Raw genomic sequence first — 27331 nt, 5'->3', positions numbered from 1 at the left:
AAGCAGTTTGATCTTGGGAGAAGTTACTTAACCAGTGATAATTACAACTGGCCTCACTGGTGGAGATGATCACTGTAGGATTACCAGGAGCGTTAGAGGAAATGGTATATATGACTAGACACACAGTGTCTGTGTCCTTAAATGTTACCCTTCATTGCTATTCCTATTAGAATATTTAATATTAGGATCATCTTTCAAATAAACTGCGGGGGATCCTTCACATTAGGCTACTGCCTACCTAGATTCCTAACAACTTGCACCATAAATGATTGTTTTGAGACTGAATTCACAAATGAATGTGCTTGAAATCAAACAGTTAATATACATAACGTAATTTGAGCTCAATTAAGTGCCAAATTAGATGGGTAGTAACTACAGGTTAATTCAATACAAGTGCAGAGAAGAGAGAGATCAATGGGAATATGCTTTATGGAAGAGAGATGCTGTCCTGGGACGTGCCGGAAAACCACCACCAAAATAAACTACAGGAAAAGAGAGGGTATGAAGATGAAGCAACAGCGAGCAGCTAGTAAATATTATATGTATTAACTCTTTTATCTTCCCAGAAACCCCACAAGGTAGGGACTGTTATAATCCCCATTTCATAGAAGAAGAAACTGAGAGAGAGAGAAATTAGCTTGCTCAGGTCACAGAAAAAATGCTGGAGCCAGAACATAAATACAGCCAGACTAGCTCCAGAGTCCACACATTTAACCAAAGAATGACTGAGCTAAGTCTCAACATATTTAAGCAGGAAAGTGAGTATACCTCACCATAGCAGCTGTAAACAACAGAATACACTCTGACTAGCTGAAGTGGAGAGAGAGAGATTTTTAAATATCAGCTCAGAAAAACGCTTGGTAGGTCAGAGAAGCATGCTTAAATCATACATAGCAATGAACAATGTGGGTGGAGGAAAGCCAAACCACATCACAAGGCTCTTCCAGTGAAAATACCACTGTTACTGTCTTCCAGCATTGGATGCCAGAGCATCTGTCACAACCTCCTGCAAAGAGCCAGACATTCCCGCCACTGCACTTACCCCAAAACAGTCTTCCCATAGGTGGGCAGCCTTGCATTGCTACCTTCTGCATCCCTCCAGTGCACGGTGTGACTGATGGGCAATAAGTCCAGATCCTAGCTTTAAGAATCTAGGAAGTGTAGGGGGTTTCTGTTTTTGTTATTTTTAAAGATTCTATTTCAGGGGGATTGGAATCACAGTATGGGAAACCAGCAAAAAAGTCAAGATGATAAACAAAAGATGTCAAGCAATCACAAAAGAACATTACACTCTCTGATACCACACTAAGAAGTTTTGATGAATAATGTCAGCTACAAAAAGGAGGGTCAAATCATGAAGGTACCACTTCATTTCATTTGAAAACAATTTACTCTAACAAAGGCATAGATTTCTTAAAATAGCAAGTCGTTTTCCAAGACATAAAGATGATAATTTATGTAATTCAAAAACTACAGATATCAATTACTTGGTGGGTTTTTTTTTTTTATATTTCAAAATGTTATAGCAAGACAATATGTATCACTTTTCCTGTAAGAAAAAGCAAAAGATATTAACTTCAGAAACCAGCCACATTATATAAGCTATTTTTGCCTCTCCTAGTTCCCTTACTATTTTTGTTAAGGATCATTTTTTTCAAAACCAATGGAGACTTTTGAATGGTGGCAATATAACTATCCTTGTGGAAATAGAAATTTAAGATAAAATATTCACTAGAAAATAATTTTGTTTTGTTTTATGAAATAGAAACTTATTTTTAAACCATTACTCCTGGTACGCCTGAGTGGCTCAGCAGTTTAGCGCCTGCCTTCGGCCCAGGGCGTGGATCCTGGAGTCACTGGATCGAGTCCCACATCGGGCTCCCTGCATGGAGCCTGCTTCTCCCTCTGCCTGTGTCTCTGCCTCTCTTTCTCTGTGTCTCTCATGAATAAATAAATAAAACCTTAAAAAAAAAAATAAACCATTACCCCTTTAACAATCATGGCTATATATGTTTCTGAATAGCATTGCAAACACCTTCTATAGTAACAAGTGTTTCTAGTTCTTTATGTTTAAGTCATGTTAGCTAATATATGATGAGATACAGTACCTCTGAATTAAGTCCAAGAATAAAGAACCAAAGACATTTTAAATGTGAATTATGATAAAGGCAGGATATAACAACACAATATCAATATATATTATGTTTATTGGATATACATACAGATTGACTACCATTTTTAATTGATCATAGAGTTTTATTTTGAAAAAGTATAACTTTGTAGCATCATTAAGTTATTTTTCCAAGATCTATGTGAATAATTAGCCATATATTTTACTTTACACATGCCATTATCATATACATATCTCATTTTATATCATTAAATTAAGAAGAAATTCAGACTGCAATAATAACTGCAAGAGCAGTTACTTTTTATTGCTTACTTAATACACAGTACACTCTGTTAAGCCTTATCTATACAATTTCATTTATTCTAGCTGAATTCTATACCCCTTACTATACCTGAATTTAAATATAGGAAAATGTTTCACATTCTTCTCAAAAACATTTCTGTAGTTTAAAAACCCTGCAAAGAAATGTGAATATACCCAAGAATAATCCAAGGAGGACAAATTAAGGCAACATCTCCACTTACATTTATGGAATGTCAATGTGCGAATCAGAAGCCACTGTGGCAAATAAAATTTGGTGGAAGAGGGATCCTTGGGTGGCGCAGCGGTTTGGCGCCTGCCTTTGGCCCAGGGCGTGATCCTGGAGACCCAGGATCGAATCCCACGTCAGGCTCCCGGTGCATGGAGCCTGCTTCTCCCTCTGCCTGTGTCTCTGCCTCTCTCTCTCTCTCTCTCTGTGTGACTATCATAAATAAAAAAATTAAAAAAAAAAATTTGGTGGAAGATGAGGGCAAATGACAGCATACAGTCATGCAACGAGAACAGAAAGAACTGTCTTTGTATCTAATTTAGGACTCAATAAAACAATAGACATTAAGGATTTTGACATATTATTCATATTTATATATCATAGTTCAATTGATGATGTTAATGAAAATCATTTTCCCTCACAAAATGGTTGAGGGTAAAAAGCTGACATTTCCAACAATGTAAGTTTTTATTGTAGTGCCTGGTTGGCTCACTAGGTAGAGCTTGCAATTCTTGACCTCGTAGTAGTGAGTTCCAGCCCCACGGTGGGGGTAGAGCTTACTTAAAAAATTTCAAAGCAAGGGATCCCTGGGTGGCGCAGCGGTTTGGCGCCTACCTTTGGCCCAGGGCGCGATCCTGGAGACCCAGGATCAAATCCCACGTCAGGCTCCCGGTGCATGGAGCCTGCTTCTCCCTCTGCCTGTGTCTCTGCCTCTCTCTCTCTCTGTGTATGACTATCATAAATAAATAAAAATTAAAAAAAAATTTTTTCAAAACAAAAATTAAACAAAAAATTAGTTTTCATTGAGTACAATATTGACTGGAGGAAAACATGTCTTGTACATGAGAAGTACATGTATAAGGGTCTAAAAAACAATGTCCAGTCAGGTCCCTAAAATGTGTCAGCAGCCACTGTTCATAGAAAATACTTCAACTCAAATGCTTCGCCTCTTTGTTTTTTAAGCAAATACAATGATATATTGATGATCCATTTTTAAATGGTCTGAATATTCATCTTTATATGAAATTTATGACAAGATGTGAAGCAACCCAGGAGACTTATTTTACCTTGTTATAGCTGACCTAGACAAAAGGATGCTATTGGTTTGAAACCTACAATTATGTCAATTTCTTTTAAGGTGAAAACAAAAAAAAAGTATATACCTGAGATTTTTTTTAAAAAGAGAAGAACCTAAGAAAAGTATATTCCTTCTCTTAATTTTACAGAATAATAAGTTTGTCTTATTTACCAGATATAGGCTTTAAGAGTAAGTACTTTCAATCCTAATGGCTTTATGGAAAAAGTTACAAGAGCACAGCAATGAAACTGAAATTTGAGAGTTGAAAACAGAATTGATCAGGGGAACTGTAAGTCATCAGAACATCAAAGTTCATTTATTTATTTATTTTCAAGATTTTATTTATTTATTCATGAGAGACACATAGAGAGACAGAGACACAGGCAGGGGGAGAAGCAAGCTTCATGCAGGGATCCCAATATGGGACTCAATCCCAGGACTCTGAGATCACGCCGTGAACCAAAGGCAGCCCTACTCAACTGCTGAGCCACCCAGGTGTCCCCAGAGTTCATTTATGATTGACAAGAAGTAGATACGTTTTTACTAAGGAAATATCTTCTGACAATATTCCCTTCTGACAAGAAAAGGGACTAACCAGTGGATCAGAGACAGACTCATTTTTCCATAGGCCACAGACATGTCCAGTCAGCAAGACAGTAAATTGATGAAACTTTCCACCAGGTGGAATGTGCCTCGGTATCAAAGTATGCATTGTCCTCAGCAATGACTCTGACATAATTTGTAAAGCAATAAAAAAAAAAAAAAGCAACTGTTGACATATTTATGTTGTTACATATTTATAAAATTCTGGGCTCTCAAGATACTATGACAGAGACCAAGAAGTTTTCTAGGAGAATCTGATATGTGGTGTCAGCTCTGCTCAATTAGATTTCCAAAACTGACAGACACACAGTAAAATACAATTTTGTTCACATGATGACCAGGGAATATTTTTGCAATTTCTACCTACTGTTAAATAACTGCAAACATTATTTTATATTAACACAAACATATTAAAACACCTGGGTGGTTCAGTGGTTGAGCATCTGCCTTTGGCTCAGGTTGTGATCCCGGGGTTCTGGGACTGAGTCCCGCATCAGGCTTCCTGCGGGGAGCCTGCTTCTCTATGTCTCTGCCCCTCTCTCTGTGTGTCTCTTATAAATAAATAAAATCTTTTTTTTTAATAAAACAACGTTATGTAGTAAAAATGTTTTTTAATCCTATGCTATTAAGATGAAAGAGAAATCCAAGAGTTTATTCTTATTGCACAGTACGAGAATAGCCACTGAACTTCTATAAATTTGAATTTATTGGCATGCTGAACTAAAACATTCTGTAAGATCTGCTTAAATCCCTCTTAATGTTAGAGTGAGAGTTATTTTATATCAGATGGTTTGCAATGTCCTAGTTATAACAGCTATCGAAATTGATCCACAAAGAAAGCTTGCAATAGTGGAAAGATTCTGATTCACAGACTTCAGCTCTCTCCCTGTTACTTAGTGGTGGTGTGACCTTGACATACAATACCTCTGCGATTTTCCTTAGTAATGGAGGCAACATTACATATACTCCAGGGTTTACTTAGGTACAAGAGCATTTAGGGCTGTTACGTCCTCTTAATAAATTGATCCTCTTATCATTATGAAATGTTCTACTTTATCTCAGGTTATAGTCCTTGTTCTGAAGTTATTTGGTCTAATATTAAAACAGGGACACAGGGATCCCTGGGTGGCGCAGTGGTTTGGCGCCTGCCTTTGGCCCAGGGCGCGATCCTGGAGATCTGGGATCGAATCCCACGTCGGGCTCCCGGTGCATGGAGCCTGCTTCTCCCTCTGCCTATGTCTCTGCCTCTCTCTCTCTCTCTCTGTGTGTGACTATCATAAATAAATAAAAATTTTAAAAAATAATAAAATAAAAAATAAAACAGGGACACAGTTTTCTTTTTGCTGTTGTGATTTAGGGTATATATGTATATGTGTGTGTGTGTGTGTGTGTGTATATATATATATATATCTTTTTCTATCCTATTACTTTCTGTTTGCTCAAAAGAATATTTAGTATAGATTAATTATGTTCCTGGAAGAAAATAATTTGAACGATTAACAGCTTTTATTTCAAGGTAATGTGCTCATGCTTTTTCTTTTCTTCTTGAAAGGTTTTCTTATATGTTTAAATTTTTTAATAATAAAAATGTTGTCAGACATAAGAATTCTAGTGTCTGATCTGGAAAAGGACAAACCTTGTCCACAATCAACATGACAGGGATGACTACACCCAAATGACCTCAGGTTTCACGCAAAACTTTTTCCTCTGGAGTCAGAAGGATGTTGTTAAAACCAACATTTATTTAAGAAGTATGTACTGTAAGTAAAAACGGGGTCATTTATTCACACATGGTTGCTGCTATAACAAGCTGGCTTTTTAAAAAGTTGCGTCCCATGCGAGGCCATTTGAAATGATTTCTGTTGAAGTCTTCCGCCAGCCACTCAGTTCAATAATCCATACAAGCTCTCTGGTACAGTTATGAACCATCAGTTCTCTGGATTTTAATTTTTTTTTTTTAAGATTTTACTCCTTTATTCATGAGAGAGACACACAGAGAGGCAGAGACACAGGCAGGGGGAGAAGCAGGCTCCATGCAGGGAGCTTGACGTGGGACTCGATCCCGGGTCTCCAGGATCATGCCCTGGGCTGAAGGCGGCGCTAAACCACTAAGCCACCGGGGCTGCCCTCTGGATTTTAAACTTATTCTTCGTTTTAATTGAGGTAATGAACACAAAATATAAAATTTATCTGCAACCATTTTTACATGTGCAGATCAGCAGTGTTAACCACATTTGCATTATTGTTAACAGATCTTTTTTCATCTTGCAAAACTGAAACTCTGCACCAGCAAACAACTGTCCACATCCCAGTCCACCAAACCCCTAACCACCAAACCCCTAACAAACACCATTCTCTTTTCTGTTTCCTGATTTTGACTATTCTCAATTCTGTTCTGTTCTTACTTTGTACCTGTATCTTTATATTTAAAGAGAACATCTTACAGATGGCATGTAATTAGGTCTTGCTTTTATTTCCAAGCTGACAATCTATCTTTTAAATGGAATGCTTGAACTCTTTCCCTTTCACACAATTATCAACACATAGTGTTTAAATGTACCAACTTGCTCTTTGTTTTCTATTTCTCCTATCTGTTCTTTGTTCATCTTTCCTCTTTTCTGCCTTCATTCAGGTGAAATTGATTATTTTTAAAAACGCTTCCAGTTCATTTCCACCATTAGTTTATTAACTACATTGGGTGTTTTACTGTGTGTGTATATGTGTGGTTGCTCTAGGATTTACAATGTATACCTTTAACTTAACACCATCTACCTTCAAATAATACCGTAGCCAATGGTATACTTCCCTCCATGCTCCCGTTGTCTCTGAGATACAGCTGTTGCTCATTTTCAACCAATATGTTATAAACTCCATAATATTATTGTTTGCTTTGCACAATTTTCTTTTAAAAAGATTTTTTAGAACTTTTATATTTGCCTAGGTATTTACCATTTTGAGTGCTCTTCACTTCCTTGGATAGATCCAGACTTCTATCTAATGTCCTTTTCTTTTACCCAAGGAAGTTTTTTATTTTGTCTTAACATGGTATCTAGTAAGAAGTCTGATTTTTGCTCCTTTGTATATCAGACATATTCCTCCCTTCTCTGTTGGCTGCTTTTAAAACTATTCTTCATTACCTGTTTCCAGCAATTTGATTATTTTATGCTTTGGTGTGTCTGTATGCTGCTTCGGGCTACTTGAATTTCTCGAATACATGGGTTTTTCTCCTATTTGGGTTATGTCCAGCCATTATTTCTTCAAACAATTTTTTTGACCTGCCCTAGCCTTACAGTTCAATTGTACATATGTTAGACTACTTGAGATTGTTACACAGATCATGGAGGCTTTGCTCATTTTCTCAAGTCTTTTTTTCTATCTGGTCAATCCAATCAACTATGATCAGTAGCCAGACAGTGGAACTTTCACATTATTGAAGGTGAGATCTTGTTGTGTCTTCCTTTAGAGTGTTGGATTTTGCTATGGCATAATTAAGTAACTTGCAGATCTGTGTGACCCTTTCAGGATTTGCCTCTCATGTCCATTATGGCAAGACCCAGCCCAGAATACTGTGGGACTAATTCAGCCCCATTACTAAAGCCATGGCCTTTCTGAGACCTCGACCAAATGCCCCCAAGTACAAATGCATCTCTCCATTCTGGTCTGTGTGAACCGTATGTGAGCTCTAAAAATTGTTCCCTGAGGGGCTCCTGGGTGGCTCAGTCAGCTGAGCATCTGACTTCAGTTCAAGTCATGATCTGAGGGCCCTGGGATCCAGCTCGGAGTCAAGCTCTGCACTCAGCTTGGAATATGCTTGCCCCTCCCCCCACTGGTGTGCATGTCCATGCACACAAGCTCTAATAAATAAAATCTTAAAAAAAAAAAAAAAACAAAAAACTGTTCCACCCATTGCCTTCCTTATTCTTTCCTTGCTTTCCTCCACACATAGCCAAATCCTTCCAAGGGGACCACTTTCAGGATCTCTGGCACTCTCTCTGTACAACTCCTTCCTCTCTGTTATTGTTCCCCTTAAAAACCAGTTGCCTTGACTTCTCCCAAATTCCAATCCCTACCTGCCTAACTCAGTGCCTGCTAAGCCCCATTTGGGTTCTTTCCCTCTGCTTTACTTTAAAGCAGAAGGCTAAGGCCCTAGTAAAGTTCACATCCTTTCCTACCCCACTCCCAAGAATCACAGTCCTTTACTGCCTATTGTTCAATATGTAAAAACATCTCATCTATTTTGTCTGGTTTTCTAGTTGTTTATGGTAAGAAGTCAATTCCCCTAGTGGTCAGAAGCCAAAGTCCTCCAAGGGTTAAATAAGCTATCATCACAGGTATAAACTATGAGCTAGTATGCAAATATTAGCACGCGAAAACACATCTAGGTAAAGAGCAACACTCGCCTCACGATCCAGGTTTTGTTTCTGAAATTCCACCATGAAGACAAGTCCACAAAGGAGAACACAACTGTGCATAAACTAAAATATTTTGGAGAGGCTAATTTTCTCCAACTTGAAAATTTCCAAATTACTCAGAGCATGAAACCTCTTTAAGAAGGGTTCCTTTTTACAAAGCACTGACCCTATAAAAATGCAAATGACTCCAGAAAGAATAGCACTTCACATTTTCCTCAATTAAGCAGACTCCAGTTAGAAGCAGTCATTGGTGGGTATCGGTGGGTACCAGGAGCCATCACAGCACAGAGAGTTGGGAGTGTCTGGGTTGCGAGTGGAGGAGAATTAAGTTGAAGGAGAAAGCACATTGCTAACAGGAAAAAAGGAGGGCAGAATTATCAACTTCATAGCTTTGCCCAGGGCAGCCCCCAAGGGAAAGGATTTGTCTGCCTGCTATATTTCCCTGGGGTACTATCTGTAATTACTATCACAGCTCATTGATTTTCAATTCTTTCTATTAATACATTTATTGGCCATTCTGACATTATTAAAATCAGTCCAACTCTGCTTCTTTAGTGGAGGATAGCTCTTCCTTAAAATGAGTTTCACAAGTATAGATATTTTTTCCTGCTTTTTTTTTTTAATGGTCTTTTCGCATTAGGAATAACATAGCTTCTGCATATGTTTCCCTTTGAAGCCCAGTAGTGACACGTAAAGATTTTACTACAGATCAAAAGATCTCAAGCAGTGGGTCATCAGAGAATATTAAATGATAAGCAAATTCATATGTCTAAGATAATTCTACCAATTTACTAGCTATGCTGGCTCCTGTTCCACAGTAGGGGAGGTAATAATGAGCCTCGGTTAAAAGGGTAATGCAAGTGGCATTTTTACAATGCCTTTTCTTCTCTTCTGATAAAGTCATTAAAGTAACGCTGTCTTGCTAAGCTTTTACACACAGATATATATTAAACCTTTTATGTTAAACTAAACATAACAGTTTACTGAGGAAAAGAAAAAGGTTTGTTGTTGGGGTATTTTTTTTCCCTCTCTCTCTAAAGCTACTAAATTTTAATGTAACTGCCTGTCTTAAACATTCCATAGAACATGTCTAGGTTCAGGTACCATCTTCCACCTGTCTCTATTTCTTTACTAAGCCTGAAGATTGGGGTCTTTTCCAAACTAGCACCTGTCTTAAAATCCTCAATATTCTACCGTCTGGCACTGGCTCTCACTTACAATAAATAGCATCTGAATCACTATTTATTGAGCCCGGCCCAGCTATAAGCTCCTTGCACTGAGACAATGAGGAATAATGAGAAGCATAAAGCGAGAGCTCCACACTACAGGAAGGTACCATATAGTTGACTTAAAGGTGCTAGTCCGTCCTTTGTGATACAGAAATGCCTCCACCACCTTGTTATGAATGACCTGCAGAATGGTTTGTAAAAGTTACTGCAAGCTGCCTCTTGGAACAGGACCATTGCTCCCTTCTGTCCTACCTCTGAAATTAGGGAGCTCATAGGGATCTGTAAGTTAGTAAACCATGGAGGATACAATTAAACCCTCCTCCTGCCATACCCACACCCTTCTGGACTGCACAGCTGTGGTAAAGAGGCATCTGGGGTGCCTGAGTGGCTCAGTGGTTGAGCAGCTGCCTTTGGCTCAGGGCAGGATTCTGGGATCCTGGGATCAAATCCCGCATCAGGCTCCTCACAGGGAGCCTGCTTCTCCCTCTGCCTGTGTCTCTACCTCTCTCTATCTCTCATGAATAAATAAAATCTTTAAAAAATAAACATAAAAAAGAGGCATCGGGTTTTGATTCCCAACATAATACATAATACATAAGGGTCTTTTACAACCCAGTTACTGAATGCTAGGAATACTTAAAATTGGCAAAACACCTAACGTCTTTCTCCTTCTCTCTCTACGCTACTTTTGCTACCACTCTACCTATAGGCTCACAGGTCAGAATTGCACCTGCCCCTCCAGGGGAAGGGAGTGGACGGGTAACCACAGTCTGGACCACTGCTGTGGCAGGTGGAGGGACTCAGGTCAGCTCCTTTCCCCATAGACTAAGAACAGTGAGAGTGGCTGAGTGATGCATATTTCCTTCAGGACTCCCACTGGCGCCCGTGCACTGATGTATTCTTCTATTTTTACTGAGAGCTTCTTTTCCTGTTTAAACATTTTACTTTCAAGAATTTCAAACACATACAAAATGAGACACAATGGTTATAGAGCCTCTGGGTACTGGCTACATGTGGCTTTAATAATGATGGACTCCTGGTCAGTCTTATCTTTCTCCCCATCCGTTCTGTCCTCCCATCTCACTTTGCAGCAAATCCCAGACACCTAATCACTTCACCTGCAAATATATCAATATGCACTTCTGAAGTATACAAACTCAGAACTCCTTTTTTAAAAAACTGTGGCCAAATACCACTATCATATCAAAATAGGATGGCATTTTTGTGTTAATATAATCATTGATTTCTGGCTTCATTATTCCATTTTTTTGTGATAAAATCTAATAAGAATTTGAAATATTTCTCCAGATATGCTTAAATAAAAATTCAAATGAAAAAATAAGGGTTAGAATTTGAGATTTACCTTAAATGATAAATTAACCCAGATGTTTAATCTCTGCTAACTACAATATGAGAACTGCAGCTATAGAAACTGAAGCAATTGGGCTCTTTTTATTCCTGCTTTTTTCAAAGGAAGAATATTTATTCAGCAGTCACCATATGCAGGCAGGGTCTTAGGATGCTAGACGGTTCCCTTCACTTCCTAGAAGTGAAGAAATAGGTGGATAGAGACCAACAGGACACACACAAGTGGCCCCTGGCAGAGAGAGTATCTGAACTTGGGTCTGTCACTTTTTAAAGTGACAACATTTCTACCTACATACACAGGTAACCTCCCTGTCATATGATTGTTAAACTCATCATGGGAAATGCTTTTTCTCACTCTTGGCCCATTACCATAATCAAAGAATGTCAGATGGAACTTGGGCCAGCCTCTAACACCCCCACTATACAGATGAGGACATAGAGGCCTAGAGTTATGAAGTAACTTCCCAGTGCCACTCAAGCCAGTAAACTGCAAGGCCAGGAACAAAATCACATTTTGTTTTTGAGGCAGTACCCTTTCTCTGTTACTACCTTATCTCTGGGTGGAATCGTTCCAGTCCTCTTCTTCCTGCTTTAGTTCTTTGCTTAATAACATGTTAGAACATCCAACGGCTGACGGCATTTGGGAAGCTCTTGTAACAGCAGGACACAAGCACCAAAGGTCACAGTCAAAGTCACTCCAATACTCCTTGCTGAGCCCCTGAAGTGTATCACAAGAGCACATGCTCTTCCCATGGACTGCTTAGCAGCATGTGTTGTATTACCAAGCCTGAAGAAAACTGAAGTCACGTTTCAAGAGACTACAATAATGATCTACTTAGATATCCTAAAACTAAGGATGCAGAAGCCACAGAATTCCAAACAGAAGGCAAGCCACAGAGTTGGTGTCGACATTCCACTATATCTACCCAGTTCACACGGCGACAAGGTGAAGACTATGCCAATGAGAATGTATGTTTCCAGTATTTCCAATTTTTATTTTTTTGTTCACAACAACCCTATGAAGTAGACAGAGCAGATTTATAATGAGCTATTGACTGGCTTCATGTTTGTTTGTTTGTTTTTTTACCATGCCAGTTATAATGCCCAGACAAGTGAATGACCACTGACTATGTGCCAGGACCTACAAGAAAAATACAAGAAATACTTGTTATCCTCTAAGAGCTGACAATCTGATTGATGAGATATGATCACATTCACATGCCATAAAACCATGAAGAGAATGAGGCAAGGCAGCCAGAACTTTTCAGAGAAGAGAGAAAGCAGAGTGGCTAACCTAGACCCATCCCACAGTCTATCTTCCAGCTCTGAAATGTGGTCATCTGGTCCTGAATTCCTTAGAAGGGTGGGGGGATATGTATAGACCAGCTGGCGGCGGAAGACCTAAGGGACTATTTATAGCCAGAAGGGGAGAAGGAACATATGCCTTCATGGTGCACTGAAAACCTGAGGTCCATGGAAAGTAGTGTATCTTTACAATACTGCCTGGGGCCTGAAAGGCACACTAAAGTTTTCTTCCCCTAAAGACTGGACATTTAATGTCTATGTCTTAAAAACAGTCTTGAAATCAGGTTTTCCGAAGTGATTACAGAATCCAATCCTTGACATCAAGCTCAGGCTTTCCCATTTATTGTTGTGATGCAGATTCATTTCTTTCTTTTCTTTTTTTTTTTCTTCAGATTCATTTCTTAACTTTGTGTTCACTGTTACTAATATCTTTTTCAGAAGCCCATGATCACACGCGATTATTTTAATTTCACCAATGTTTACACTGTATTAAAAAAAAAATCCTCATCCAGCTTTTACCAGGAAATGAGGAAAGAGTCCTATAAGACAGAAATAAAGGAATCTTTAGCATTCTAGTATTCCTTATGTAAAAAAGTTCTGGTTCTGAAATGATACCGCATATCACTCATCCTATTATCCCCAATTAAAAACTCCAGTAAAACAACCAAAAATGAAGTTCACTAAAAGTCTAGATTTATCCCTAATTTTAAAGAAGAATTGATTTGAAGTATTATAAATGATTAAACACAAATTATTGTACTCCATAAATAATTAGGTCATAATACATTTCATTAAACACAGGGCTGCTTCTCTTGAAGTTTCACTATAAAAGAGAAAAAAATTATATCTGCCATGTATTTAAGAAGTACATACAAAGCCAAGGAAAAGAATAAAATCAAGTTTTTACTTCCCTTCAACATACACAATCTAAATTAGGGTTAAAATACTAACAACAGCTCCATTCACAAGGAGGAAAATTGATTTTAATAAATAAGCATTAAGTAAAACCTATGAACCTACCATTTTTCCTATCCCTATTTGAGGGCCGTAAATATTTTCTATAGATCATGTGGCATGAGGTTCTTAGTTACAATGCAAACCCCCTGGGAATATTGGCTTTTTGTATGTGTGTGTGCGTGCATCTAAATACTTCATGCAAACCTTACTTTCAAACTGCATATTACAGTAAAGGAGAAAGAAGTATCATGATATCATCAAAGATTCCCAGAGCTGGTGACAACAGTGCACCATCCTGGTTCTGACTAATGACCCAAATAGTAGTCTCTGGCTTCTGTACTTCCTCCAACATGCATGACTTGAGTGGATTTATTGCTATTCAAGTTGAAGAACATTTCGTAAAATAAAAGCAACAACGTGGAATAAACCACTTTTTCATTTTTCCATCAGCGTGTGATGGTGATGCTATGTGATGAGATGCTATGGTCTGTGCAGTGTGTTCAACTTAAACACGGGGTGTGTAGAAATTTATTTTATGAAACTGATACTTACGCACTTAGATTAAGAAAACAGAAATTCCAAAGAAATAAAAATAATCCTTCCTGTGTTAGGTTCAACAGCAAAGGTAAAAACTGTATGATTTGGAAGACAGAATTTAACTTGAGTCATACTAGAAAATCCAGGTGAACACAAGACTTTTTCTGAAGCTTTGTCTACAACGATCAAATAATATTAGTCCCTGCCACATGGTCTTTTCCACCACAATGCTCCACTGCCTAAGTTTTAGGTTGAACCCAATGTGAGTCGGTCATTATGTCATGCATAGATCAGGGAGGGTGTATTATTGGTTGTCACACCCCACAAAGTTCACTGCAGAGTTACAATAATCAACACTGAATATAAACTTTCAGACACAGGCTTACAGTGAAGAAGAGACATATACACTACTACATATCACACCCTGACATATATATTACTCAGGAAGGGGGAAGTTATTGGAGAAACCCTCTACATGCTACATCTGAATTCATGCCCTAAGTTCCTCATTATGAAGTCCTTTTAATACATCAGCATCCTAACCCCTTGAATGGGGTCCCACATGAACTCATGCACATAGATTTTTACAAGTTAAATTTGATTTACTTTTAAAATTTCTTCCAATTAGTCAATTACTAAACATTGCCTATGTTTTGCTTCTTTTGGTAAGAGATACACTAATAAGATTAAGATTAAATATTTACTTAATTTATCCCTTCCTTAGTCCTCTGTACTGCCTCAGTGGTGATGAGTAACAGAGGTAGGCAGTGTGCTCTTAGGCACACAAGCAGTGCTTTCTCACTTAAATCTAAAACATGGTGAGCCAATGCTGTAAGCAGTCATATTGCCCTTATTATAATTTTAACTACTGAAGCTAAAAATGTTAATAATTATAAAATCACCTATGTCCTTTTAAAAAAGAAATCTAGCTTCATATTTTCACTAGCCATATGTTAATTTGTCCATTTTGCTATGTATTTATAAATTTAAGTCCCCTTTTGCTTTAGGTCTATTTCAAACTCACTGACCTAAATTGCATCATCTGTCCTCTAGTCCTCATGGCATAAAAAAGGGTAGATGCAAATGTCAAAAGAGAATCAATCCAACAAACAGTAACATTCCCATACCTGTACTCTGTAATTTCCTAAGAAAGAAACAAGCCGTTTGGGCATGGATGTTATATTCCTATCTTTTTTTTTTTTTTAATAATTTCTCTTTTCTTTGGATTTATATTAGCTTTTCAAAACATTCACTAACTTCAATAAAACCATATGGCTCTTATAAGGTCACTGTGCCTTCCTAGTTTCAGGAAGTTCTCTTTTCCAAGGTAGTAATATTAGAGGCTGCAAATGGATGAGAACCAATCAGTCTCAGATAATCTTGACTCCTGACAAGGAGAAAAGAGAAAAGCACAGGCCAGTGAAAATCAGAAGCATTCTGCAAACGTCAAGATGCTCTGGAAACGACTGCCACTATCATAAAGAGAAAAGGGTGGGGCACCATTGGAAACTCACCCCTTGTTCAGATTCCAAAAGCTCTGTTTTGACTCTGACCGACGGCATCCCATCAAGCATTAACATTCTGTTCTCAAACGTGTTGATATTCTGAGAACAAAAAGAGAGAGGGAAAGTCAGCTGTAAAGCATTCACATGAGGACATCTGGTAGAGTCTTCCTTCATAGTAAGTAGTACATTTAGTACTGCTAACCTAATTTTTAACAATGAAGTATAATTAAATGAGAATATCAGCATAACCAATTATGCCCCTCTTCTGAACTATCATTTGAAATAATGACCAAGAAGTTGAATTAATCAGTCTGATTCTCTGACCTCTGGGTTGGAGGTCAGACTATAATAAACTGGAATAAAGAAACCTTAACATTAATTTATATGGGGCTGGAACAATTCATCACACTTTTGCAATAGTGGAAGGAAGCAGACGGATGTTTCCTTCGTCCTTAGCTCTGGGGGTCGTATGTGTGCAGAAATCCACAAAGGAGGAAATAGATTTAAAAAATGACTATATGCTCATATTAGTGTCAAAGGCTAAATAATTTGAAAACCAAGAAAATATAATTCTAGACACTGAATTCTGGTACAGCAATTCATATCAGATGAAAATTTCTATAGATCAACCCCAAGCATCTACTTCAAAAGCAACTAATATAAATTTTGGATTGAGAGTGAATTTTTAAGCTCAAGTCTCAACCCAAAAATAAATAACAATTTGTTTTCTGTTTTGGTATATGTTTAGGTGAATTCACCACTTCTTGAAAGGAGAACCTTATTTCTACTGTGACTCAGTAGAATTTCAAACCATATTTACAAACAGGCTAAATGAAGGTTCTTTTTCCACTGCTTTGGGGATTTTCTAAAGTCAATAACCTATGAAGGGAATCCTAAAGACATTCAACATTGCTTGCTTCAGACCAAAATCATGTTTTAAAACATGTTTAATGTCAACTTTACATTCATCTACTGACCATACTAAGAAACTGAAGTGACTAAATTTGAGTTTTTATAATGTTTCCTTTGCTCCATCACAGAATGCACATGACTCTAAAGTGGTGTCATTAAAAGAAAGAGTGACCTGTTTCTAAATATCTTGCCCACCTCTGATGACAAGGGTTAATAGCATTTCTAAATCTTCAGGGTTTGCCTCTCACATAGTTGCTTTTCTTTTGAATGGTTAAATAAAAACAACTCCCACCTCGACAAATCATAAACGTTTTTATTACCAAATAATACCAACAGAGTGCAGTATAGTAAAGCTCTAATTATCTCTCTTTCTTGCCACTCTTTTTTAAGAAAAATAAGAAATAAAATTTATAGGGCCTCTTATCACAAATATTTGCTCTGAGACATCAACAAGAAGAAAAGGCAAATTTACTCTAGAGCTAACTAATGAGCATTTAAAAATTCCATACTACCTAGTCTATTAGGTAATAAAAAGAAGAAAAACTACTGTCATGTTCTTTTCTTAGAAATATGCGATATTATTAAAACTGACAGGATGCATTTTTTTAAATTTGTGCTTTTGACTTATCCATATTTTTTAGGCATTTTGCATCCTAATGGCTTAGAGCAGAAAGAACGGTGGTATCCCTGGCAAGCTCAGTTAATTTGTTCAAAGCTTTAAATCCTTTCATGAAGGCTGGTGAGTTGTTTACACATCAGGCATGGATCTCAATTCCTAATGTGTCACTTGCTTCCATGGTTGGAAGCAGCCAGCTTGGCTTGCAACCACCCAGTTTCAAGAAAGCCTTCCTGCAGCCGGCCAGCCCTCAATGCCCCTGCCCTTCACAGCAGCCAGAAATCTACCCTAACAAAGCATCCCGTAGGCTGTTTGGTTGGTAGACAATGAAGAATGAGTTGATATTGCTTGCTACCCCGGAGGAGGTCTTGCCCAGACGAAAAGGGAAGATGTCTTGCAAAGGCAGGGAAAAGACAAAGAGCGATTCTGGAAAGACAGGTTTAATGAACTGTTGGAATCTGATTAGAGGCTAATGTCCCTTTTAGTGCTTTGTACCAATTTACAGCTGATATACTTTAACCATTTTCCTCACAGGCTGTGATAAACTCATTAGTTTAAAAAATGCAAGCTAACCAGAGTCTTTGAAGTTAAAAACTGATAAATCATGAAAACCTGACTGGGCCCATGTTCCATTTAGCACATTTAAATGTCACTGTATTTTCATGATTTTTTTATTGTTATTCTTGAATAATTCCACATGTATTAAAGACAGGATTGTACATTTTCATTTCCTATAAAAGTAGAAAAATAAAACACATCTCTAGAGTTTAAGAAATTAAGTTTTCGCTGGAAATATTTCTTTTTCCATGGTTTCCCAGGATCACTCACCATCCAGGTGTTATTCATAACACCATGAATAACAATGTTCACAGCTAAGAAACCAATCTTTAACTATAAAATTCAACTAGTGCAGACTCAATTTGTATATAAGCCTAAAAGCAATACTGTAAGTATATACAGAGCATATTAATCTCTACATTCATGATTCTAACCCTGTTTAGTATAAACATAAGCACTGAGCATCACACTGTATTCCAGACCATCCAGGAAAGGATATGGGTTTAATGGAGCACATGGTACAGCATTGAGGATATAGTTCCTGGAACAAAATATCGATAATTTCTCTCTGTAAGCTAAAATCAGATACATAGGATCTCAGCTGACTATACACTTTAAATATGTAATAAACTCTAATAATTTGAAATTGCTGTCAAACATATCTCGCCATGATCTTAATCAAAACACATTTGCTATGGAATCAATAGCTCAATTGATTCCCAAGGGGTAAACAAAATTACAGTCATCAATTTTAGTAACATAGTGTTCTTTGTATATTTATGTTGTAATAAACCTTTTGATATTATACATTTCTATATAATTTACATGTGTATGTATATATTCATATACACAGGTACACACACATGCATACACTTACAATACTTTTTTCATATGAGTACATTTTATTAATTAAAGCAAAAGTTACCATCAGATTTATTAACTGGCTGTTGATCAATTACATGTACACTGAGAATTGTACTCTGGACTTTCCTGTTTGCCAAATAAGATTTGGCAACACAGAAGTCCAGCTGATAGAGCTCTCCTAGTCAAAACCAGGACAAGTACAACCTTCGATGAAACTAACATCTGAAAATATTTTGAATGGAATGTGCGGGAAGCATAGGGACACATGATCAATGATCATCTCAGAAAAACAGAATAGGGGGTGTGACTTTCTCATGGCAACTACTAGAATTAGTCCTCCTATTCCCAAAATGCAAGTCTTTTCTTCGCCCTCCTCCGGACTGTGGGTCATCAGTTCCTTGGAGAAAACACAACTGTTTTATCAAAACTCCAAAATTTGTGCTGAAATACAAGAGAATCAGTGAGTTCACCTTACTTTATATAGGTAAGGTTCAACAAACCTAAGAAATTAGAATTACAGGCAGCCACCAGTTTCAGATATCTATCACTATACAACAAATCACATTGTAGCATAAAAAAAAATCATTTTATTATCTTGGTAACAAAACACAGTAATACTTAATATTTGCATGTTTATTAAGGGTTAGACCTTGTACTAAAGGGATACTCATTTAGTCCTTAGAGCAACCCAAGAAGTCAATGCTATATTCTCTGAAGATGAGATATCTGAGACACAGGAGGTTAAATTGTCTGAGGTCTCAAGATTACAAAGGGGTAGTGTTCCATACGAACTCTCTCTCCTTTCCCTCATCCTTCCTCCTTCTTTCTCCTCCTCCCTACCCCAATCAACACCCCTCCCCAACTCTCTCTCTCTCCCTCTCGCTCTTTCTCGCTCTTTCTCGCTCTTCTTCTCTCAGGAACTCTGGAATCTCATTTAACAGCTCCTCTCAGAACTGAGCTGATTTAGTGAGTGAATTGAATATGCAACTTCTGGTCACTGGGGAGTTGTCAGTGTTGTTCTGGTCACTGGGAGTGTCAACATTTTGGGGAATATCCGTAAGAGGTCAAATAAGTCCATGGTTTCAAACCTATTTCCTTTATTTTTCCTTTAAGTTAAACTTTCAACATATTTTCTTGGCTTGATAAGATTATGCATTCTTTCCTAGAAATATCTCATTAATTTAGCAAGTCAATCCCATCCTGATTTCAATATCCAGAAAAATCTATAGTAATCTCATTCGCCACCCAGTGTTTTAAAAATATTCATATACCTTTGATGGCTCATTCAATATTTTTACAATAGTTTCGTGTACTTGGATGGTACAGGAACACTATCTTCTACATTTGATACTCAAGAGATACATCTGGGCATCACATTTATTATCTCTTAGATTAAGTATAAAAGCAGAATTTCTTAGCTCTAGCTCACATATCCTCCCAATGATCAATTTGGTATAAGGCATATGCATAATCAAAGTACCTCAAACAGTACAAAATAAATATCAGTAATAATTTGCCATTCTGTCCCAGCCTTTCATTTTCCATTGCTGTGTAGCATGAGAGAGAGGATAGCACATCGATGACCATATTGGCAGAACTAAGAGCTAAACAAGAGCCCTATTACAACTCTCAACTTAAATCCCCTTCAGTGCTTTCAATGATCCACATATACAGTATTCTGCAATATCTGTCTTCAGTCTTAAAAGTATTCTACACTGGAAGGCAGGGGAGTGAGGGGACGGGTAATTGGGGATGAGCACTGGGTATTATATAAGACTGAGGAATCACTGACCTCTACCTCTGAAACCAATAATATATGTTAATTAACTGAATTTAAATAAAAATGCTTTTTAAAAAAACTATTCCATAAATACCTCACCTGAAAACACGGAATTATGTCTCTCATAAGGGCTGGTAAAATTTTGCGTACCACGCAGCAACTTATATTTTCCTGATAGCAAGGATCATTCTGTTTCTTATGTTGGCAAGTGCTAAATTACCCCAACAATGCCGTTCACACCGATATTTTAGAAATGTCATCTGAGATTCCAAATAATACTCTCCACCTCAGCATTCATAATACAAAGTGGAATAGAATGTTATTTTTGTCATTCATTTTCTGAAGAACTGCACACTGGGGGTTGTGAGTTAGCCAAATCTCTCCATACACACGCAGTGAGGGTCTCTGCTATGCCAAAGTCCCCTCATTCCGTTCATGCCACATCCGTGAACCATGAGGCACTGCAGCAAATGACAGGGGCAAGCCAAAGACTGAACAACAGAAACCAGGTTAAGAAAAAAAAAAAATGGACAAATTGTGGTTAAGAGAAGTGCCAACCCACCACCAATCAAACGCCAGAGAGGGAGGGCAAAGTTTCAGTTCAGCTGGGCAGGTGTTAACCCTTTAGGGCATTTCAGGGAGAGCACTAACTTGCCAGAGCAGGTAGTGGGCTGTCAGGATGAGCGAACACATATTCTTGATGTCACGTAAAGGTAAAAGAATTATTCAGCCATAAAAAAGGAAGGAAATCTTGCCATTTACAACAACATGGATAAACCTGGAGGATATTATGCTAAATAAGTCAGAGAAAGACAAAAATCAAACAAATTTGCTTACATGTGGAATTTAAAAAAAAAAAAAAAAAGCCAAAAATTGAGCTTATAGATACTGAGAACAGACTGGTGATTGCCAGAGGCAAGATACATATATGTGTGTGTAATGGGAAGGTGGTCAAGAGGTACAGACTTCCACTTACAGAACAAAGTAATTCTGGGGATGTAACGCACAGCATGGTGACTATAGTTAATAATTCTGTATTGTGTATTTGAAGACTGCTAAGAGAATGGATGTCAGAAAAATTTTTCCTATGCAAGATGATGGATGCTAACTAGACCCACTGTGATCATTTCACAATAGATACAAATATTGAATCATTAATATTATACACCTGAAACTAACATAAGGTTATATGTCAACTGTATCTCAATAAATAAATAAAGACAAGAGAGAAGTGAATTCAGTCCTGGAAAAAGAGGCCAGAAATCAGACCCTCTATAGGGCTAGCAGAAACAATTCTGAGGGCTTAGCCCCAGCAGAGGCCAGAGCTAGGAAACAGAGCAGAAAGGAATTAGACAGCATATGCCCAGCCCAAGCCTCCTTCCCTGGGCACATGCATGGACGCATAGACCAGACACCATGAGGCCAGGCAGAAGGACCAACACACTAGACTCCACACATGGAAAATTACACTTGTGGGGATCCCTGGGTGGCGCAGCTGTTTGGCGCCTGCCTTTGGCCCAGGGCGCGATCCTGGAGACCCGGGATCGAATCCCACATCGGCTCCCGGTGCATGGAGCCTGCTTCTCCCTCTGCCTGTGTCTCTGCCTCTTTCTCTCTCTGTGTGACTATCTAAAAATTAAAATTAAAAAAAAAAATCCTTTAAAAAAAAAAAGAAAAAGAAAATTACACTTGTAACACAGGATGATCACACAGATCACAATTCTAAAAATAATAATATTAACAACTATAATAATAATGGCTACCATTTGCTGAGCATATACCTACTGAGCATTGTTGTTTCATATGCTTCACACTCATCAAATTATTCATTTACTGATTCACTCAAAAAAAAAAAAACACTTACTGAGTACCAGATACTGTTTAGGCATTTAGGGTAGATCAGGGAACAAAAGGAGGAAGTTTTATAGTTTCATTCTAGCCATTTATTCCCCTGACAGCTATTTTTTGTTTTGTTTTTTGCTATGTCCATTTTAGACCAGAAAATTCAGATTCAGAGAGATTAAGTCATCTACCCAAGATTATGAAAATGGCAGGCAGCCTAACTCTGGGGCAAAGTCTACTTTCCATTGCTACTGGGGATAGAAAGCCTCAACTGCTGAGTCTTCAAACATCAGCTGCAAACTGTGTATGCCCCGAGCTGCCCAAGCTACTCTGGCTAGTGTGCTTGAGACTCCTGATCTGACAAAAGGCTGGAATGGGGACTGAGGCTGGAGCAGTAAGGCAAAAGCAGGCAGATTAGAGACACAAGGAAGGCAAACAGTACTAAGATCCGTCTAAAGTCCCAAGCCTGCCCTACCCAACGTACCTCTGACCGTGTTTCTCATGTGCTGCAAACCAGCTAAACCCATCCCCATTTTCTACCATTCTGCTCAGATTACATTTCAGTCATGCCAAAAACACTCTCTCCCGTAGGCCTCTCTGTATTCTATTCCATCTTTATACACATCACCACCTGACACATTCTTTATTTGCTCTTACACTAGAATGTAAGTTGCAGGATAGGACGTGGCCTTGTCGTCTTCTCTATAACAATATCCCTATATCCAGACTTATAACTGTGTCTAATAGATAGTATGTGCTTAGTAAATATTTGCTGGGCTAATGAGAACAATAAATGTAGGCAGACATAAGGCCAATTCATTATTCCTGGGTCTAACTAACCCTGGTGGTAACTGTTCGTTGACAAACGAGAAGAACATAAGCACAATCATAGGGTAATAAAATACCCTATGCTTACGAAGAATGGTAAAGGATTTGGTGTGGCTGGAACATACGTGCATTGGAGGAGAAAGTGGAGAGGAGATCAGGTCAGGCTGTAAAGGGTCTCATATATTATGGCACTTCATTTATTCATTAAAAAATGTTTCATTAATGCCGCCATATGCTAGCTGCTAGGAGCACAAGTGAACAAGATAGAAAAGCTTCCTGCCTCAAGAGCTGAAGGCAAATGGGGAAGAAATGTGTTTGGGCATCACACAATATGTGACTGGAAGCTGTGAAGGCCTATTTAGCAAAAACATAGTATGTTTACGCTTCGTGTTTAGGAAGATGGCACTAGAATTAATTTGAAAGATGCCCTATAAACATATAGGACTTGATGCAAAAGGAAGAGCCAGTTCATAGGTGAGCCAGATAGCCCAGGAGAAAGGTGGTAAGCTAGACCTAAGGCCATGGCAGTAGGAAGGAAGAGTAGGAAAAGTATTTGAAAAATAGTACATAGGCAAAATGAACAGCTTTTGATGATTGGCAAGGAGGAGGAAGTATGGTGATAAAACAGAGTGAGAGGGAGTGTCAAAGATGGCTAATTTTTCTAGATTGTTTGCAAAGGTTGAGGCAGGCTACCCAATAGGAAAAGCCAACCATGGCATATATTCCTCCAGTATCCCTTATAGGACCTACTATATTCTGAGTTAGATGAGTATTTGAGTATATCACTTAATTTCAACATATTTTTCCATACACAAGATCTGTCACACACACAGGAAGATTTCTCTTAGGCTGAATATGTTTTAATCTTATAAGAGATACATAAAGTCAAATTTATCCAAACTTGGAAACATAGGTTTGGTTGAAATAAAGCAAACATATATATGTCATTTTATAAGCTTCACCTTCAAGGCAAGAATGGACTCTGCTTTGACTAACACTCTCATCAGGATTTATAAAGTATGACAGACTTCTGTGATTAGTGAAACATAAAAAAAAAATAACAAAAAAACTAGATATTTGCCAAAGTACAAGTTTAAAAGGACTGTACATTAACATATTCATCAGTCATTATCCTTGATGAAAATCGTGTGGATATTAATGAAAACACATCCAGAACACTGAATGGATTATGTAATGAAATAACAACACCGGTCTTCTATGCCTAGAGAAAATTAAGATTACTATCAAGTATTAAGTCATTTATTTTCTGTAGGAAACAAAGGAAATGACTATTGACCTATATTTTCACCTTTCCTGGTCTACAATGATGTCAAATGGCTCCTTATCAAATCCAAATGGATTATCTTATTAAAACATGGCCTTGTTGACTGTTTGTCTCCTGCAGAGCCTGAAGAAACAGTACTGAGGAGTTGGAAATAAGTAAAAGAACTTTGAGGAGAATTAATAACCCAAGTTGATTTTTTTATTATGACTATTCTAATGAAAACAAAAAGGGAAAACTCAGCCTTAAGGTTCTCATTCATACCCAGAAAATATGTAAACTGCAAACAAGTAAACTAAGTTTTTATTTAGTTAAGATTTTATAACAAATATAATATTACATTCCTTGAAATCCCTACGCACAATATTGGTTTTTAATGCATGTTTTAAAAAAGTCAAGGTAGAAAAAGATGAATTTTTACAGGTTATTTCATCCAAGAAGGATGGTTAAGCAGGTAAAAGCACTATATAATGTTTGTCATGTTGTCCAAAAAAGAATGTAACTAAAGTACTTTTTATTAAAAGATTACATTAACAATAGGAAGCTGCAACAGTTAGCATTGTCTGGCCAGCCATGTCGGACACATCAAAAAAGTGGCCATGTATTTCTTCTTTTTCCCCATACTCTAGATCCTGGGAATGCAGTGAAGACATTATTGGTTGGCTGCCAAATGTACAGGCTCCACTCAAAATGTAATCTGTCAGTTTCCAAATATATTCACCTCTAGCTATGACTTTTCCAGATTCTCCAAATGATGTCTTCAGGTATAATAATTAAATTTTATGTACAATCCAAACCCTGTGCTAAGTCAACATTTCTACTGGCAGTGCTGTTACATATCTACTTTCATTTTTTCTCAGTTCCATCTTCCAGAATTCAAACAACCTAATTTTTTAACTTTTTAAAAGCAGTCTATCTTCCATACCTATGTTTTTTCTGTACGCTTTCATAATTGCACAGAAATGTAAGTAGGAATAGAATATTGCCTAGAAAATGGGCTCAATGAAATACACTTCCTGGGTTAGAGTCAATGTACTTGTTTAGTGTATAATCTTCTTATGGTTCCAATTTTCACATCTGTAAGATACAGGTAATTTTCTACTTCACAGAACTGTTTTAAGGATTCAATGAGATAATGCACATAACGTGCTTCAGTACCTCACAAGTCTTTTACGTTGTTATATTAAATAATTTAAATTAGTAGTAGTAATATCATTTTTACCCATCCTTTCCAAACTTACTTTTAAGAATGGATATTCTAATCAGATTTTTGTTTGACTCTAAAGAACCACTCAGGTTTATGTGTTAGAGTCTATGAACTATCATAAAAGTTGAATGGTAATGGTATGTTTGTTAAAAAATACGGATGATAGGAACTGAAGGAAGATTGAGCTACACAATTAAAATACATTTTCTCAAGGAAAAATGGCAAAAATGAACTATGTTGTCTGTTTAAAACTGTGAAGCTGTGCACCAATTACATATGAACACAACTTGCCTCTCCCTGGGCATCCCAGTGAGGGCATTTAACATCTCTAACTACTAGACACAACCATAAGTCTGACAACCCTTCCCAGCAACCAAACACTATGTGATACAGTGCTAAAAACCCCTTACTTATGGTTCCCCTTCACACTCTTGCCTGGAAATACACTGTTTTAAAGAAAAATATTTACTACTATGACATATCTAATATACATGTTACTGGAGAAGATACCTACAGAGTGACCTGTAATTCGAAATGTAGAAAACTTTCAAAATTATCTGGGGAAAACAAAAGAACTACAGAGAAGATAAAATAAATCCAAATGGCTGAAAGTTTAAAATGCGCATATTCGTGGCAATATGAAGCCAGTAATAGTAACACTTCCATGTCATTATCCATGCTGCCGTCATCTTGAATGTCCTTCCCTATGTCTCCATATCCTTATTTTTTTTTCCACATCCTTATTTTATCAACCAGCCTTATCTCAGAATTTCTATAAGGTATATGTATGCATGCATGTATAAGTAAATTAAACCCAGCGCTATTTTCTTCCCTTTAGTGGATACTTCTCAAATTCTAAAATGTAACACAATGGAAGTCAGTAAAGAAACAAAATATATTCGACAGGAATATGAAGTACACATTTTTATTATACACACACACACACACACACACACACACACACACACACAGCATTTACTCAGGCTTTGTAACTTCCTGCTAGCCTCTTAATAGATCTGACCCACAAAAATAGAAACAATATAATTTTGAACCTGTATAACTTACCGCACCCAGAGTTTCTATTACCTTTTCCTGCTACTTGATACTGAATATGGATAAAATAAATGTTGCTTACACAGGGAGTAAATATGCCCTGATTAGGAAGTACAATGCCACAACTCAAACATTGTTTTAGACCAGGGCTTTTCACCATCTGCAATATGGACACTTAGACCAGATACTTCTTTGTTCTTGGGGCTCTCCTGTGCACTTTTAGATACTCAGGAGAAGCAACCCTGCCTTCTACCATTGGATCCCAACTACACTCTCTCACACTCACAGTTGTACTAATCAGAAATTGTCAAATGTCAAAGAGGGGGGATGGTGAAGGGAGGAAGGTGCCCCCGCTTAAGAAACACTGTTTTGTAATTACTGATATTATGAACTCATTAGGAAAGAATCTTAATTTTATATTGAATTTTATTGCCCAGTAATATAAACACTACCTTGATATTAAAGGAAAATAACATCTGATATAAAGAATATTTATAGTTCACTTTAAAATACACCTGCTGGGAAATTAGCAACATTTCATAAGATGGTTTTATTATTTTGTTTAAATTCCTTCTAGATTCCGTTCTGTGTATCCAAATTTTCTCACTAAACAAATGCAAGATTCCAGAAAAGAGTTGTGAATTTGCTCATTATTTCAAACTATGGGGGCCTAAAAGAAACCTGTGAGGATTTCAATAGTAATATAGCAATTCCAGGAAGCTCTCCTGATCCATT

General features: G+C 37.4%; 1 protein-coding gene across 13 annotated transcripts in view; it reads right to left on the bottom strand.

Annotated features, from left to right (window-relative positions):
* Positions 1-27331, bottom strand: part of KLF12 (KLF transcription factor 12) — a 590400-nt gene that overhangs the window by 225800 nt on the left and 337269 nt on the right. For all 13 annotated transcript variants that reach the window (XR_012009964.1, XR_012009965.1, XM_072782791.1 and 10 more), the window contains one exon: positions 15664-15753. Coding sequence is in view for 9 of the 13 variants with exons in the window: in XM_072782791.1 (XP_072638892.1) it covers positions 15664-15753 (90 nt within the window). In the remaining 4 variants the exon portion in view is untranslated. The remainder of the gene's footprint in view (positions 1-15663; positions 15754-27331) is intronic.

The sequence above is a fragment of the Canis lupus genome, chromosome 17 (assembly GCF_048164855.1).
Source record: "Canis lupus baileyi chromosome 17, mCanLup2.hap1, whole genome shotgun sequence".
NCBI lineage: Eukaryota > Metazoa > Chordata > Mammalia > Carnivora > Canidae > Canis > Canis lupus.
Note: the sequence above shows the minus strand (reverse complement) of the source record. Positions and strands in the feature narration are given on the sequence as shown.